Source organism: Rhinolophus sinicus, chromosome 13, assembly GCF_057876585.1.
Source record: "Rhinolophus sinicus isolate RSI-liver-muscle chromosome 13, RSI-T2T, whole genome shotgun sequence".
NCBI lineage: Eukaryota > Metazoa > Chordata > Mammalia > Chiroptera > Rhinolophidae > Rhinolophus > Rhinolophus sinicus.
In genome coordinates, this window is record NC_142513.1 from 27259353 (window position 1) to 27275096 (window position 15744).

Consider the following 15744-nt stretch of genomic DNA (forward strand, 5'->3'; position numbering starts at 1 on the left):
GGTTTAGCATGTTTTATTTTTAAGAATGATTTCATGTTTGTGAATTTTCTGATATGTATACAGGGACGCTATGGTTGGAGAATTGCATGGTTTCTCCTAAAAGGAACTTGTGAAAATATAGACAACCTCAATTTTCTGTCCATTGTAAATCATAGATAAATATGTTGCTGTTTTTGTTTTTAGGGTATACAACTATGAGCCCTTGACACAGCTCAAGAATGTCCGAGCAAATTACTATGGAAAATACATTGCTCTGAGAGGGACAGTGGTTCGCGTCAGTAACATAAAGCCGCTTTGCACCAAGATGGCTTTTCTTTGTGCTGCATGTGGAGAAGTTCAGGGTTTTTCTCTTCCAGATGGAAAATATAATCTTCCCACAAAGGTGATCGCATGTTCTTGAACTACCTCTTTATTTATCTTGGTAGAGAAGGCAAATTAATTTACAGAAAACATTTCCTGAAGTTTCTGAACACAGAGCTTATTTTTATTTTTAGTCTTTAAATTATGAAAATAAACATTCCTTTACCCACCACTCAGAATTTACATCTTGCCAGCTCCAGATATATTTTTAAAGATATAAAGCATCACTGATAAAATCAGTGTCTTTTTTTAACCCCTTACTTTTTTTAACCCCCAGAAATAGTCATTATCCTGAAGTTAATGTGTATGCTTTCCATTCATATTTTTCTATTTTGACTTAATAGGTGCACACATCAAGTTTTCTTTATTGTGGTGTTTGAAAGTGGTCTTTTTTTCTTTAACATTTTTAAAACTATAGAAAAGTACAGAGAATAATATAACTAACATCTGTATACCCACCATTACGAGTTGGCAAATACTAATATTTTGTGATTTTAGCTTAATTTTTTAAACAAAAGTAGTTAAGAGTTGAAGTCTCTCTGTTCCCCTCCCCAGTTCCATTCACTTTGTTCCATCCCTAGGGGCAGCCACTATTGTGAAATTGGTATGGATTCCTCAAGCCTGCAGTCACACTTGACTATAGATCTAGGGTTTGTTTTCTAGTGTGTATTTACATAAATGGTATACTGAAAGTAACATTGTGCAACTTTTTTATTCCATGTGGTTATTTTTGAGTTCTTCCTGTCTTGGCACACATCTTAATTCTTTCATTTTTATTATTGTGGCATATTCCATCAAATGAATAGCCACTAATTATCCATTCTTCTGGTGAACATTTGTGTTGTTTCCAGTTTTTTACAATTACAGGTGATGCTGCAGAGAATATTCTTGTACATATCTCCTCAGCAGAGGAATTTCTCAGTTGCAGGATATGCTTATTTTTAACTTTACTAGATACCGCCAAATTATTTTCGAGTGTCAGTCCTAACTTACACCCCTCCAGGTAGTGTTAAGCAATTGTTATTTTCCCATATTTTCATTAACATCTGGTGTTGTTAGGCTTTTTAATTTTGCCAGTCTGACGGGTGTAAAATGGTACTTCATTTTTAATACTAATTTCTATGATTTTTGTTATGGTTGAGTGTCTTTTCACATCTTCAATGGCCGTTCAATTTTCTTCTTTATTGAATTTTCTGTTTGTACCTTCTGTTTATTTTTCTCTTTATAGAGTAGTCCCCCCTTATCTGCAGGGGATACATTCCACGACCCCCAGTGGATGCCTGAAACTGCAAATAGTACTTAAATATATATACATACATATATATAATATATATATATTATATATGTATGTATATATATATATATATATATATATATACACACACATATATATATTCCGTTTTCTTTGTATATGCATACCTTTTCACTTAATGGAAGCACTTTATGGCTTCTCTCTGACAGACCCAAATTGCCAGCATCAGTACTCTTGCACTTTGAGGCCATTATTAGGTAAGATAAGCACTGTGATACCATGACAGTTGATCTGATAACCCAGACAATTTCTAAGTGAATCACAGGTACGGAACCTGTACAGTGTGGAGATGCTGGACAAAGGGATGATTCATGTCCTGGGCAGGACAGAGTGGGACAGCTTGAGATTTCATCACGCTACTCAACAGCATACAGTTTAAAAGTTATGAATTGTTTATTTCTGGAATTTTCCACTTAATATTTTCAGACAGCAGTTAGCTCGTGGTTATCCACAGATAACGAAAACTGCGGAAAGCAAAACCACCGATAAGAGGGGACTACTGTACTATTAACAGGAGTTATTTATGAGTTCTGGATACTAATCATTGATTATATCCATTATGGATGTTTTTTCCCCAGTTTTGGGTTTGTTTTTTAAAACTTTGTGGTGCATTTTTTGTTTTATAGTTTTACATTTTGATATGGTCAAATTGATCATCTTTTCCTTTATGACTTTTTTGTATAAAACAAAGCTGTGGTTAAGAAGGCCTTCCTCACTCAAACGTCATAAACATATTTCTTACCTTTTCTCCTAACTTTTAAGCCTTGTTTTTTGTATTTAGATCTTTGATCCAGCTGGAATTTAATTTTGTCAATGGCATAAACTAAGGATCTAATTTTATTCTTTTAGTGTCCTGTGCCTACATGTCGAGGGAAGTCATTTACTGCTCTGCGTAGCTCTCCTCTCACAGTGACGATGGACTGGCAGTCAATCAAGTAAGCAGTCAGATTACTTAATGAAAGGCAGGTTTTAGATCTGTCCTACTGCCAAGTAAGTCTTTGATTTTCCTGTATTATACTGTGATTATTTGTAGACAGCAATACAGTATATAATAAAAGATTTGATTAGGAGTTTATGTGTTGAAATAATTGTCTTTGAAATTGGTTTCCTATCAGACTCCAGAAAGGATTTGATATGCAAGTATTATGTCCTTTTGCTACTAAGAAATAGTTCATTTTATTTCTCATTTTTGTGACTCATTGAACTGGATGTAGACTTTAAGCAAAGCTGTATAATTCACTTCATAATGAGCTGTGATCGAAATAATATTGTTTTGAAAGTTTAAAATAAAGAGTTTCTTAGAAATGGATGTGTTTCATTTCATGTTCTCATTATCCATGGAGCATTTTACTATAGATATTTTTGTAAAAAATAAACTTTTTTTCACGGGTCATATTTTCTTTGTGTGTATGTATTTTTAATCCAACAATTTATTCCATGTTTCTGGCGGTAGTCCCACAACTCATCCTAAATATAAAATAATGGGTGGGTGTGTTTTTTTTTAAGTAATTGCAGCTTTTGCAATTATTTTTAACCTTTTAAACCGCAATTACTTTTTTTTTTTTTAATTATATTGGGGAATATTGGGGCACAGTTTGTTTCTCCAGCACCCATCAGCTCCAAGTAGTTGTTCTTCAACCTAGTTGTGGAGGGTGCAGCTCAACTCCAACTCCAGTTGCTGTTTTCAATTTTTAGTTGCAGGGGGTACAGCCCACCATCCCATGTGGGAATTGAACTGGCAACCTTTTTGTTAGAGCTCGCGCTCAAACCAACTGAGCCATCCGGCTGCCCTTCCGGCAGCTCACCGGCCCATGTGGGAATCGAACTGGCAACCCTATTGTTCAGAGCTCTCACTCTAACCAGCTGAGCCATCCGGCTTCCCCAAGAATGGGTAGTTTTGAAGTCAGAGTGCTCTCCAGGAAACCTGGCTGAAATAGTCTTAAAAAACTAAGAAAGTAGGGGAAAAGTGAGATAGGTTGCTACCAAGTCCTGTCCTAGCTTTATCCCCTTCTGTCCTGTAAAAACCAAGACCAGCATATGTGATAATTAACTTCACTGTGCTGAGATATTTACACTCTATTTTATAAAAGAGGAAATGCTTAAGATTCCTGAACATGACCGTGTTCGCAGTGAGTAGGGAACCCTGGTTTCCCTCCCACGTCGGCAGGACTTTTAACTACTGAAGGGTGTGATGAGGGCCTCGACGGTGCTATATAAGTATCACAATAGGATATATATGCATAGAAAATTCTGGGTAATTTGATTATTTGAACAAAACCTGTTTGTTTTTAGGTAAAAATAGCATAAAGAAAATAAGATTACATATTTTAATTGGATTTGAACAACTGATATTAGGAAATCAAACTTAGGGATAGTGAACTTTGGCACCCACATTTCTTATAGCCTTATATCTTCCTGTGTGTTTTGTGAATATCATTTCGTTTTATCTATCAATACTTTCCCATTTGCTGATTTCTAAAATTTCAGTATAGTATCCTTTGTTTGCTGATTCCTCTGCACAACTCAAAAGTTCACTCTTTTAGTGACTAATTTTGGTGGACATTTTGGAGGGAGGGTAGACAAATGCACGCTCTCATCCTGCCATCCTTAACTGGAAACTGCTGAAGTCATTTTAGATACACCATTGAACTTTGTTTTTTTAAACGGCCCTTTATCTAGCTCAGCACTATGTGGACCCTAAATAATTAATATGTAGAAGAAATAACCCAAAGTCCATATGTGTACTGACCCAAAATTGTTTACCTTTTTAGAATCCAGGAGCTGATGTCTGATGATCAGCGGGAAGCAGGTCGGATTCCACGAACAATAGAGTGTGAGCTTGTTCACGATCTTGTGGATAGCTGTGTTCCGGGAGACACCGTGACTATTACTGGAGTCGTCAAAGTCTCAAATGCCGAGGAAGGTATGGTATAACTCCTCCTTTTGATTGTCCCACAACAATTTGTCAGCATTTATCTTTCCTCTTAAGCTACTTCTGAATCTCTATTAATTTAGGGGGTTCCTTGTTTATTACATAGGTGAAACTTTTCCTGTGAAATAAAGGTTTATTTGTAGCTCACTGTGCCATTCTTTTACATTCTGTTTGAATCTTCGTAGGAAAATGAAAATACCAATTATTGTATTTCACACTTTGAAATTGACAGGTTCTCGAAATAAGAATGACAAATGCATGTTCCTTTTGTACATTGAAGCAAATTCTATTAGCAATAGCAAAGGACAGAAAACAAAGGCTTCTGAGGATGGGTGTAAGCACGGAACATTGATGGAGTTCTCACTTAGAGATCTTTATGCCATCCAAGAGATTCAAGCTGAAGAAAACCTGTTCAAACTTATCGTCAAGTATGTATGACATTATCGGAGGTTTTATTATTTGTGTACATATTGGGGTGCTTTGGGCTAGAAGTAACAAAAAACTAGTCAAAATCGTTGTGTCGATGTAAGAAATGGCCCAACCTGTAGAGAATTTTTATGAGTTTATTCGAGCCAAACTGATGGCAATTGCTGGGAAGCAAAATCTCCACGGATTGAGAAAAAGCTTCAGAGAACGGCAGTTTTATAGCTTATTTTGTACATTAGACTAAAAGGAGGAAATGTAAGGAGGGTTACGTGAAATCCGTTGGTACGGTAGGTTAAGGGGTGGGAGAAAGCAAAGCAGGGAAGTCTCTAAGATTGAATAAAAAGTAAAGTGGAGAGATGCATACTTTTACTTTGGTGGGTACAGGATAGTTAACAATTAACATTTACTGTGCATAGAGATGGTATTCTGGGAACAAGGTAACAATGAGGGGTTCTGTGGTCTCTTGTAGTGCATGGTTGTTCCCTGAGGGGTCTGGAAAAGGGATTACTCTGACATTTCAAAGATGCAAAAAGGTTATAATAGACAGGCTCACCTAAGGTAAAGATTGGTCATTGTCAAGGAACCTACAGGCCTAGGATGTGACTATCCACTCTGACCTGCTTTTAGGAGTTTTTATGTTCAGACCAACCTGTGTGGTTACTTGTGGTCTCTGAGTTTGTAAGGCCCACCATGCAGGTCTCCCCTGAGCTTGTCAGGTTTAGTATGTGGCCCCTTTTAGTCCACAGTTGCAAACTACGGTTCACAGGCCAAGTCTAGCTAACTGCCCATTTTTGTTTGGCCCATGAGCTAAGAATGGTTTTTACATTTTTTAATGGCTGAAAAAAAATCAAAAGGAGAATACTTCGTGACACACAAATTATATGAAATTTAAGTTTTGCTGTCCATAAATAAACTTTTATTGGAACACAGCCACACTCATTCATGAGAGAACTCATGTTGCGACAGAATAAATGGCTTACAGACACTCGCTGTCTAGTCCTTTACAGAAAAGTTTGCTGACGTCTAGTTTAAACAGTAAGGAAAATTTACTGTCTCACAAGAGACTGATGGGACAATGAACTCCAAAGTCATTTCAATTAGTAGTACGTAAGGGATTATTTTTTTCACTTTGAAAAAGCAAGAAAGAGACTCATGGAGAACTCACTTAACATTCAATAAGTATTTCGTAATATTCTTTTTTTTCTTTTTGTTATGGCCATGAAGTAGAGAAGAAACAAAGTAGAGGCATTTTTGAGTAGTTAAGAGCTCTGTTTTGGAAATAAACCTGTTAGAATCCTGCTTCAGCCAGTTACTTTGTGTGGTCTGGGGCATGTTGCTTAATTTCTCCTTCATTTTTATCATCTAATACTTGTCTCAGAAGGTTGTTCTGAAGATTAAATGAGATTCCATAATATACCTAACATAATGAACAGTGTGCTGTTATTTTGATACTTTTTTGACAATTTTTTAGATAATTATGAAGAAATAGAGGAAAATGAGACTGAATAATAGACATACCTAAGAGAGGTAAAGAACTGAGGTTTTGAAATGAACTGTATAAGGAAAAATTGGTGTTGTCGTGCTTTCTCCTTCAGGCTTGTACACTTGTTTTTTTCTGCTTTTAATATGTTAATTAGTGGACGATGAAAAGTACAGAGTTCCTCAGGGGATTAGTCCTTAAACTCTCAGAGACTTCTGAATAGATTGCCATGGGAGAGAGGGTGCTGAGCCCAGGTGGGGGTTTGATCTGCTAAGAAGTGAGGGTGTCGTGTGTGGTCAGTAGCAGGGGCCCAGGAGCTACCTGGTTGAGGACCAAAACACCTTTGATTGGTTCCTGTCCTCCGTTATTAATAAAAATGAGTATTTGTAGTGGTCCTTCCTTTGTATTACTTATAAAAGATAAGCTAGTATGAAAAACTAGGGTTTTCTTCCTACGGTTTGCTTTTACCTTTTTGTTCTAAGTTTGTAATTTCAACATCAAAACTAGAATTTTTTTATGGTCCTCTTCTTGTTAATCTTGCAGCCAGCGGTTGGCAAACTGGGCAGAGTGCTTATTTTTGTAAATAAAGTTCCATTAGAGCACAGCAACACCCTTTTATTTACGTATTGTTGACTATTGATTTTGGATCAATTGAGTAGTGTGACCTAGACAATAGAACCAAAAATACTTTCTGGCCCTTTAAGAAAAGGTTTGTTGACTCTTGCCAGATTAACAAATGGAGGACCTTGAAAGGAGAATGGAGAAGACAGTTAGAAGGATGTGTTTTAGTTTAGGTTCCTTTAGAAGCAATGATTTGGCAAGTGTAGTTTACCAGATATGCTGGTAGGGAAATGGGAAAGTGAGACAGGGAAAGGATGGCAGTCAGTGAGTGTATGGTGCCATAATGAACAGGTTACTACTAGCATCTGGGGCTTAATCCTCCTGAGGCCTCTGGGACATTAGACTGCAGAACTCAGTATTTTTCCATCCAAGGGCCTAGATTTGGAGCTGCTCCTGGGAGCTCTAGATAACTCAGCAGTTCTAGCCTGTTTGTGGCCATAGAAAGCCAGGTAGGAAGCCAGCGGTGGTTATGCAGGAACATGCTGGTCAGGGAGTGCAAAGGGGATATATATGGCAGGACACCAACGTCTGCGTTTACATATATTAAACGGGATAATGACTCACAGGTTACTCTTTAGTATATCTCTTCCACCCTATTTTTTGTGTTCCTTGTTTGTACAATTGATAAAAGTAACTACTTTATATTCATATATGGTCTTATTCTGAATCTTTGGATTGAACTGAAAAATGAAATTTTATCCCACCTTAAAATGTGTATGCAGTTCACCCTTTAGTCTCATTTCAGTGACTCGGCTGCACAAGTCTAAAGATGTCTATTCACATAAAATACAGTATAATTCTGTACGCGAAAGTGGAAGACCATGATTGCGATCGTTTTAAAGGCTAGTGATGTAAAAAGATCAACTGTATATTTGGTTACTTTAAAATACTTTATAAGTATCCTGTTTCCTTTACATTGGAAAAGTTTTTAAGCATTCTTCCCTTTATAATTTACCAAGAATTTTGAGAAATTTACTGTTAGAATGAAACTTCTTGAGTTATTTGAGGGGATGTAATTTTTTATTTTTTGTCTTTTTGATGCAAAATAAAGCAAGTTAAGCAAACTGTAAAGTAGATCTTCTAGTAGATTAATGAAGTGTAAGTTGGAATTTATAAGCTGTATTCTGTTTTTCAGCTCGCTTTGCCCTGTCATTTTTGGCCATGAAGTAAGTATTTTATTTCATTTTTACTCAAAAGTATATAAAGTTGGCAAAAATAAAATTAGACTTTATAAAAATAGCTAATTTCTGTTGGCCAGTTATTCATATTTTAATATGAATCATTATTCTCCATAAATGAATGCTGTGACAGGCAAACTATAGCCCCTTGTAAGAAAAAGTTGCTTATTAATTAGTTAATAGGAATGGGCTTCCTTTAAACTGACTCTGGACACTGTAAACATTAAAGCGGAAACTAACAAATATTTCTCAGTTTTGTGGAATGGATTCATGCCTTGCACGGTAGGTCTTCACTCAGAGACTTTTTAAGATATGTACTGCTCTGATTTTATGTACTTCTAGTTTTTGCTTTTTAATCATTTACATTATAGTAGTTCATATTATTAGACTTAACTTTTCTTATGAAAAAAGTTAAGTTCAGTCATGCTTAAAAAAATTTCTTAAAGAAATAAATGTCATAAACTAAAAGGAGGAGCACCCCTTTTGCTAGGCATCTTTATATTTTTCTCACTCTACCCCCTCACTTCTTCACACTTGAGCTTGTTAAAGCAGGTTTGGTGTTAGCACTGTTTGGAGGAAGCCATAAATATGCAGATGACAAAAACAGAATTCCAATTCGAGGAGACCCTCATGTCCTTGTTGTTGGAGATCCAGGCTTGGGAAAGAGTCAGATGCTACAGGTAGGAAATCGATCATTTAATATTTTACCTTTTGCTTATAAAACGCATGAATAATTCACAAATGAATTGGTTCAAAGCATGTAGTGTGTGTGTTCCACAGGATCTAGTTTGCCTGGTGGTATAAGTGATTGGGTTTGTGTGAGGCATATAGAACCTGTATCTGAGCATCTTTTCAAATTGAGCTGGTCTTCTGTCATGCAGGCTGCACAGGCCTGCCGGTCTGTGGAAATGTCAATATTGTGAAACAGCCATTTATTTCCCTAACCCCCATTTTGTCTCCATTGCTTTGCTCGTCTTTATCGTTGTGACCTCACCTATGCACAGAATAGTTCAAGAAAGCAAAGCAGGGTCACCCGTTCTCTCTTCACACAACTCGGTAAACACTGTTAGGGCTTGAAGAATAATCTGATAAAGCTAAGAAATCTGTTGATATCTCACTGCTTCTGAGTCCAAAGGAAGGCAGCTTCTGTGACCAGTTCATTGTTGGTCCCCAAGAAGTTTCTGTCTGTGCCGAGCAGAGTCTAGTGAGTCTCCCCTCAAGGGCTTATGATGGCCCTACAGGTGCTGCTTGTGAGGATGCTTATGGTTTCCTTGGAGTGAAACCTGGTGAGCCAACCATGATGTCCTTTCTAAGAATGCCCACGCCCCCTCCTTATCCCCTACCCCCATGTGGAAAAATGTGACTAGGCCAGGGGATCCCTGGCTCTTTGGGGGTGTTATAGTCCTATGACTACTGAATCTTCCTCTGAGGGCTGGGAAGTCTGGCACCTTTGGAGCGCTTTGAAAATACTGAGGCCTGCCGCAGGCCAAATGAATGAAGAGTCTCTGGGTTAGGATCCTACTGTCTGTGCGTGTATAACCCTCCACAGGTGATTGTGACGTGCAGCCAGGACTGAGAACTGCTTTGGTCTCTGTAAACCCACTGTCCTTCTCGTTAAGAGTCTCGTAAAATGATGACTGGTTTAACACTGTCCTTCTCGTAAAATGATGACTGGTTTAACACTCATCCACAGGAAATAAGGTCTTTAATTCCTGTGGTTGAGTGTTAAACCAGTCATCATTTTAATTCCTAATCTGACGTTTCATCTGTTTCCGTATTTTGTTCCTTTTGACTAATTGGACTTATTTAAAAAAACACACACACAAAAAGCATTCTGTTCTGAGCCCTTGCCACAAGCCTGGCACAGAGTACCCAGTTGCAGGTGAAACAAAGTTGATAAAAATGAAAACAGGATAGCTAGCCAGAATATGCACACATAAAGTACATGTGGGGGTCTAAATTGGTACAGCTTTCTTTTCTATCTTTTTGTAGCATTGTGTATGTGATTTTTGAATTAAGAATATTATAGGTTGAAGCCTGGCTTAACCTCCACAGTGTCTATTATCTGTACAAATCATTTAATTTTTACATTTTGCTTACAGCATATGAAACTTCATTTTTCTCTCTTACTCCTTTTTTATTTGCACAGTACGTCTTGGCAGGTAATGGTTCCAAAAAACATTAAGGGCATTGCAAATGTTTTAATACCAAGAAATGACATTGGCAGTTTTTGTTTTTAGACCCAAAATAATACCTTTAAAACCCTTGGCTGAATTTAAAAATAGAAGATGTAATATTAGTGGAAATTAAATGTTGTGAATAATAGTTGAGGGTATCGCATATAAGACTGCTAGACCCACTAAGCCAGGATTTTAAAAAATTAGTCTAACACTAACAGTTATGAGTCATTTACTTTATATTTTTAACCCCCCTTTCCTCTGACCACGTAGTAAACCATCATACTCTTAGACTAACAAATAAGGAATTACAAGTAACAAAAATAATTATAGCTACTGTTTATAAGCAAGGCACCGTAGGGTGCCTTGGCCGGTGCACTGCACAAGCCCAGGTCACTCTGACATACTCGTAGGTAACAGTGTGAGCGCTGTCTCCTAGAGTTGTGTAGTGCACGGCCATATCCAGCAGCCTTGCGCTGGGCACATGTTGTGTGCCGGCTACCAGGGTAAGTGCCTTCCATACATGATCTCACTTACTCCTCAGGACAATATGTGATAAAATACAAGGAAGATGAGGCTTAGAGAGGTCCAAGAGCAGCACAGCTGGCACATAGTAGAGCAAGGACTAAACCAGGTCGGCCTGACTGGAGGTCCATGCTTTTAACTATTGTGCTATTTGACAACTTTTCCGATCTATCATAGATTTTTTACTCAGGGTCAAGCATTATTGAGCCATTTTATTATTTGATGTTTAAAGAAGCACTGGGGCCTTTGAGATTAAAATTCGTACTCACATTTTTGCTATTTGAACTTGAAAATGAAGCATAAAATGGAATTGTGTAGAGTATCACATGCCCACAGACATCAGTCAGGCTGCCTGGGTTTGATTGAATCCTGACTTCACACCTTCATAGCTGTGTGAGTTACTCTCTGTAGGCGTTGGTTTCCTGTATCAGTACACAGGGATGTAATAATACCTTCCTCTTACTTTGCTGCTGAAGACTGTATGCTAAAGCTCTTAGAAGAATACATGGCATATAGTTAACATTTGTGAGCAGTTACTATTAGCTATTATTTCCCTTTTCCTTTCGCTGATTCTCTTAAACTTTTTGTTTTCCCAGGCAGTATGCAACGTCGCTCCACGCGGTGTGTATGTTTGTGGTAATACCACAACTACCTCTGGTTTGACTGTAACTCTTTCAAAAGATAGTTCCTCTGGAGGTTTTGCTTTGGAAGCTGGTGCCCTGGTACTTGGTGATCAAGGTAAGAGATAAAAGTGAATAATAATAATTCTGGAGCTTTCTTTTTTCTTTTTTTTCAAAAGAACTTTTCAGTTAATTTCTTTATATTCTGTTCAAGAGGCACTTGGACAGCACTTTCCCAACCAGTGAGATAAGTATGAGTGACATAAAAAATAACAAGAAATATAGTACTGACATTTTTATTTATACTGCAGAATTGAAACTGGTACTTAAATGTTGTTCATTTTCAGAATCTTGCAGCAGATACAATTGTATGTAAAAATTAAATAATCAGGTCAAATAGATATAGCTCTCCACACTTTCCATTTCACACCACCCATCACATTTGTGACTTGTTTTAAAGCTTTATATGGGGTGAAGGGGGTTGACACAGTGTGAGGGATATAAATGATAAACGTCTAAGTACTACTTTGTTTTGTGCATCTGAAACTAAAAAAAAAAAAAAAAAGCTTTGTAGTAAGTTCCGTGTGGGGTGAGATTGGGTGGCTTGTTGACTGCTGTATTCCTATCACCTAGTACATAGGTGCACAGTAAATGCTTGTTGAATACATGACTGTTACTTAGCTCAGAATGGTGCTAGATGCCTTGGAACTAAAAAGAAGGTGAATGTTAACCTTTGCTCTCAGAGGACTTACAATAAGAGCTTAGAGCTATTACTGTAGAAGTTTTGCGATATTTTAACCCATCTTATCGGGGTTTTTTTCAGGATTTGACTGACAGTTCATAAAAAATCCAGTTGGAGGGCTTAGCAAGACGGAATCTCCTTTGGGCTTTGCTACCGAACTTTCTCTTTGTGATGCTTTAACACTATTGGAAAAAACATGTTCCTATGCACGTGTCAGGCAGTACCCAGATTCCAGTCCAATAAAGGTCATTCATTCCCTCCAGTCTGCCGGTGACCGCCACATTTTTAAATCCTGGACCCGTCATTTATATTTGACACAGCTGATCACTGCCCCCTCCAGCTCCAGGATACTTCATTCTTCTAGTTTTCTTCCTGCTTCATTCCCCTTCTCAGTCTTGACTTGTTCTTCATTTCTCCAGCCTCTTAACTGGTTGGTACCTCAGGGTGGTTAGTTTTTGTACCATTTTTCTTCTTGGTCTGTATTCACCTTCATGGTGATCTTATCTAGTCTCATGGCTTTACTTACACCTATATGCTGAAAATTTCCAAATTTGTATTTCTTCTCCCCTGAACTCCAGGCACACATTTCTTACTCCCTTTGCAGTATGTCTATAATGTTGTCAATCTTAACATGTCCGAAACCAAAATGCTGATCTTCCCCTTCAAACCTATTCTTACAGTCTTTCCCATCTCAGTAAATTTCATCCCTGTATTTACTCAAATAAGAAAATGTGGAGTCATCCTTGACTTTTTCTCATACCCCACATCCAGTCTGTCAGCGAATCTTCCCCACATCCAATCTGTCAGTGACTCTTGTTAGCTCTACCTTCCAAATACAGTTGACCCTTGAACAGCATGGTCTGAACTGCTTGGGTCCACTTATATGAGGATTTTTTTTCAGTAAACACAGTACTGTAAATGTATTTTCCTTATAATTTTCTTAATATTTTATTTTCTCTAACTTTATTGTAAAAATGTCATACATAACACATATAACATACAAAATATGTGTTAATCAGCTGTTTATTCTTTAGGTTTCCAGTCAACAGTAGGCTCTTAGTTAAATTTGGGGAGGGTCAAAGTTATATGCAGATTTTTGACTGCACAGGAGCCCTGCGCTCCAACCCCCACATTGTTCAAGGGTCAATTATATATCCAGCACCCAACCTCTTTTCCACTGCTACTGTGTTTCTCCGAAAATAAGACCTAGCTGGACAGTCAGCTCTATGCGTCTTTTGGAGCAAAAATTAATGTAAGACCTGGTATCATATATCATATCATATCATACCCGGTCTTATATTATAGTAAAATAAGACCGGGTATGATATTAATGTTTGCTCCAAAAGATGCATTAGAGCTGATGGTCCGGCGAGGTCTTATTTTCGGGGAAACACGGTAGTGCCCAGATCCAAGATACCATCACCTCTCGCGTGGATTAGTATTGTGATTTCCCACTTGGCATGCCTGTGACTACCCTTGCCCTTCCTGTTGTTTCAAAAACCATCCCATTACAACTTAGGTCACTTTATCCTTCTGTTCAAAACTGTCCAGTAGCTCCCTGTCTCATTCAGGGAAAGCCTGGGCCTTGTTAGTGGCCCGGGGCCATTCACATTGAGCCTTTCATCCCCTCTTTGCCTTCTGCTTCCTTCGTATTTCTCTTCCCCAGCTACACAGCTTGACCAGCACCAGCCCTCCAATCACTCACAGTCCTTCATCAGGGCCTTTGTACTTGCTGTCCCCTTTGCCTGGGCTATTCTTACACCAGATAGATCTATAAGGCTTGTTCCTTTTCCTCCCCCAAATTTTTGCTCAAGTGTCCCGACCCCAGCAAGGCCTTCCCTAAACCCCATATTTTGAATTGTAACCCCCATTCCCACCAGCAGACCCTATTCTCCTTATGCTCCTCTACCTTTTTTCCCCGTAGCACTTATTACTCTCTAATATATTATATGGTTTACTTGGTTTTAGTCTGCCTCCTTACACCTAGTAGAATCTAAGCTTCACAAGAGCAGAGAATTTTGTTTTTTCAGTGCTATGTCCCCCATTCCTAGAACATAGTACTGATATATGGAAGGTATGCAGTAAATATTTGCTGGATGAATAAATTGAGCAAACATTTATCTGGTTATCATATAGCTCATTAGAAGTGACAGTGTTTTTACTAAGTTACCAGATAAAGAAAATAATAAATAAGAAGAGGATATTTGTTGTTAAACTGTCAGACTTTCCACTGATAAGAAATTGAAGGTGATGCGTTTAGCTATACGGATAGGTAATGGGATTTAAGATGCACAATGGTAAAAGCCTACTGCCTTCTTTCCCAAATATAGGTAGATAAGCCGAACACTATGCCGGCACAAGTAGCACTGTTAAAATACAAAGGAATATTAGCCAGCAGAGCTCAGATTCTAGAAACAAATACAGAGTCCTGCTACAGTCTTTACTGAAGACTCACAGGGAAAAGGAGAAATAGAGCTATTTTATAATATTTCCCTTCTTCATTATCTGATGAAATGATTAAAAAATAGTTTTTAAAAAAGCAGCAAGATTTACCCATTGTCTCCAAAGATAAGAGAAAGAGTTTAAAATTTTTAAAGTTTAAACTTTATGCTGTCAAAACCAGGGGTCAGTGAACTTGAAGTCCACAGGTCAACCCAGCCTTCACTCTGTTTTAGTACAGTCCACAAGCTAAAAATGGTTTATTTTTAAATGATTGTAAAGAACAACAACAACAAGAAAAAAATCACCAAGAATATGTGACAGACTCCATGTAGCCTGCAAAACATAAAATATGTATGTCTGCCCCTTTACAGAGAAAAAGCTTGTCAACTCCTGTTTTCAAACTTTGAAAAGTGGCAGTCAAAGAAGTAGCTTGCCTTTGTTCCTACACTGTCCTCACCTCTGAGGAACTGTACTACCGTGTTTCCCCGAAAATAAGACCTAGCCGGACAATTAGCTCTAATGCGCCTTCTGGAGCAAAAATTAGTATCAGACCCGGTCTTATTTTACTATAAGACTGGGTCTTATGTAATATAAGACTGGGTATAATATATAGAATATATAATATAATAAATATAATATAATATAATACCAGATATAATATAATACTGGGTCTTATATTAATTTTTGCTCCAAAAGACGCATTAGAGCTGATTGTCCAGCTAGGTCTTATTTTCAGGGAAACAGGGTAGTAATCTGGAGATATTTCTGGTCATACCATCAATTCTAGAGAGACATGGACTGACCTCCGAGCTGGCATGCCTTATTTAGTCAAAAAGTTGATAAGGGCAAAGCCCTTTGGAGATGACCACCTAACTGCTCATAGTATGGGGAAGAAGGGAGGAAAAATATTACAAAGTAATGGTAGAGGG

At 37.7% G+C, this 15744-nt stretch overlaps 1 protein-coding gene across 4 annotated transcripts in view; it reads left to right on the forward strand.

Annotated features, from left to right (window-relative positions):
- MCM8 (minichromosome maintenance 8 homologous recombination repair factor) overlaps positions 1 to 15744 on the forward strand; it is a 34244-nt gene that overhangs the window by 7655 nt on the left and 10845 nt on the right. For all 4 annotated transcript variants that reach the window (XM_088789255.1, XM_088789256.1, XM_088789257.1 and 1 more), the window contains exons 7-13: positions 184 to 382; positions 2522 to 2607; positions 4444 to 4595; positions 4837 to 5032; positions 8267 to 8297; positions 8849 to 8989; positions 11608 to 11749. In XM_088789255.1, the coding sequence (XP_088645381.1) occupies positions 184 to 382; positions 2522 to 2607; positions 4444 to 4595; positions 4837 to 5032; positions 8267 to 8297; positions 8849 to 8989; positions 11608 to 11749 (947 nt within the window). The remainder of the gene's footprint in view (positions 1 to 183; positions 383 to 2521; positions 2608 to 4443; positions 4596 to 4836; positions 5033 to 8266; positions 8298 to 8848; positions 8990 to 11607; positions 11750 to 15744) is intronic.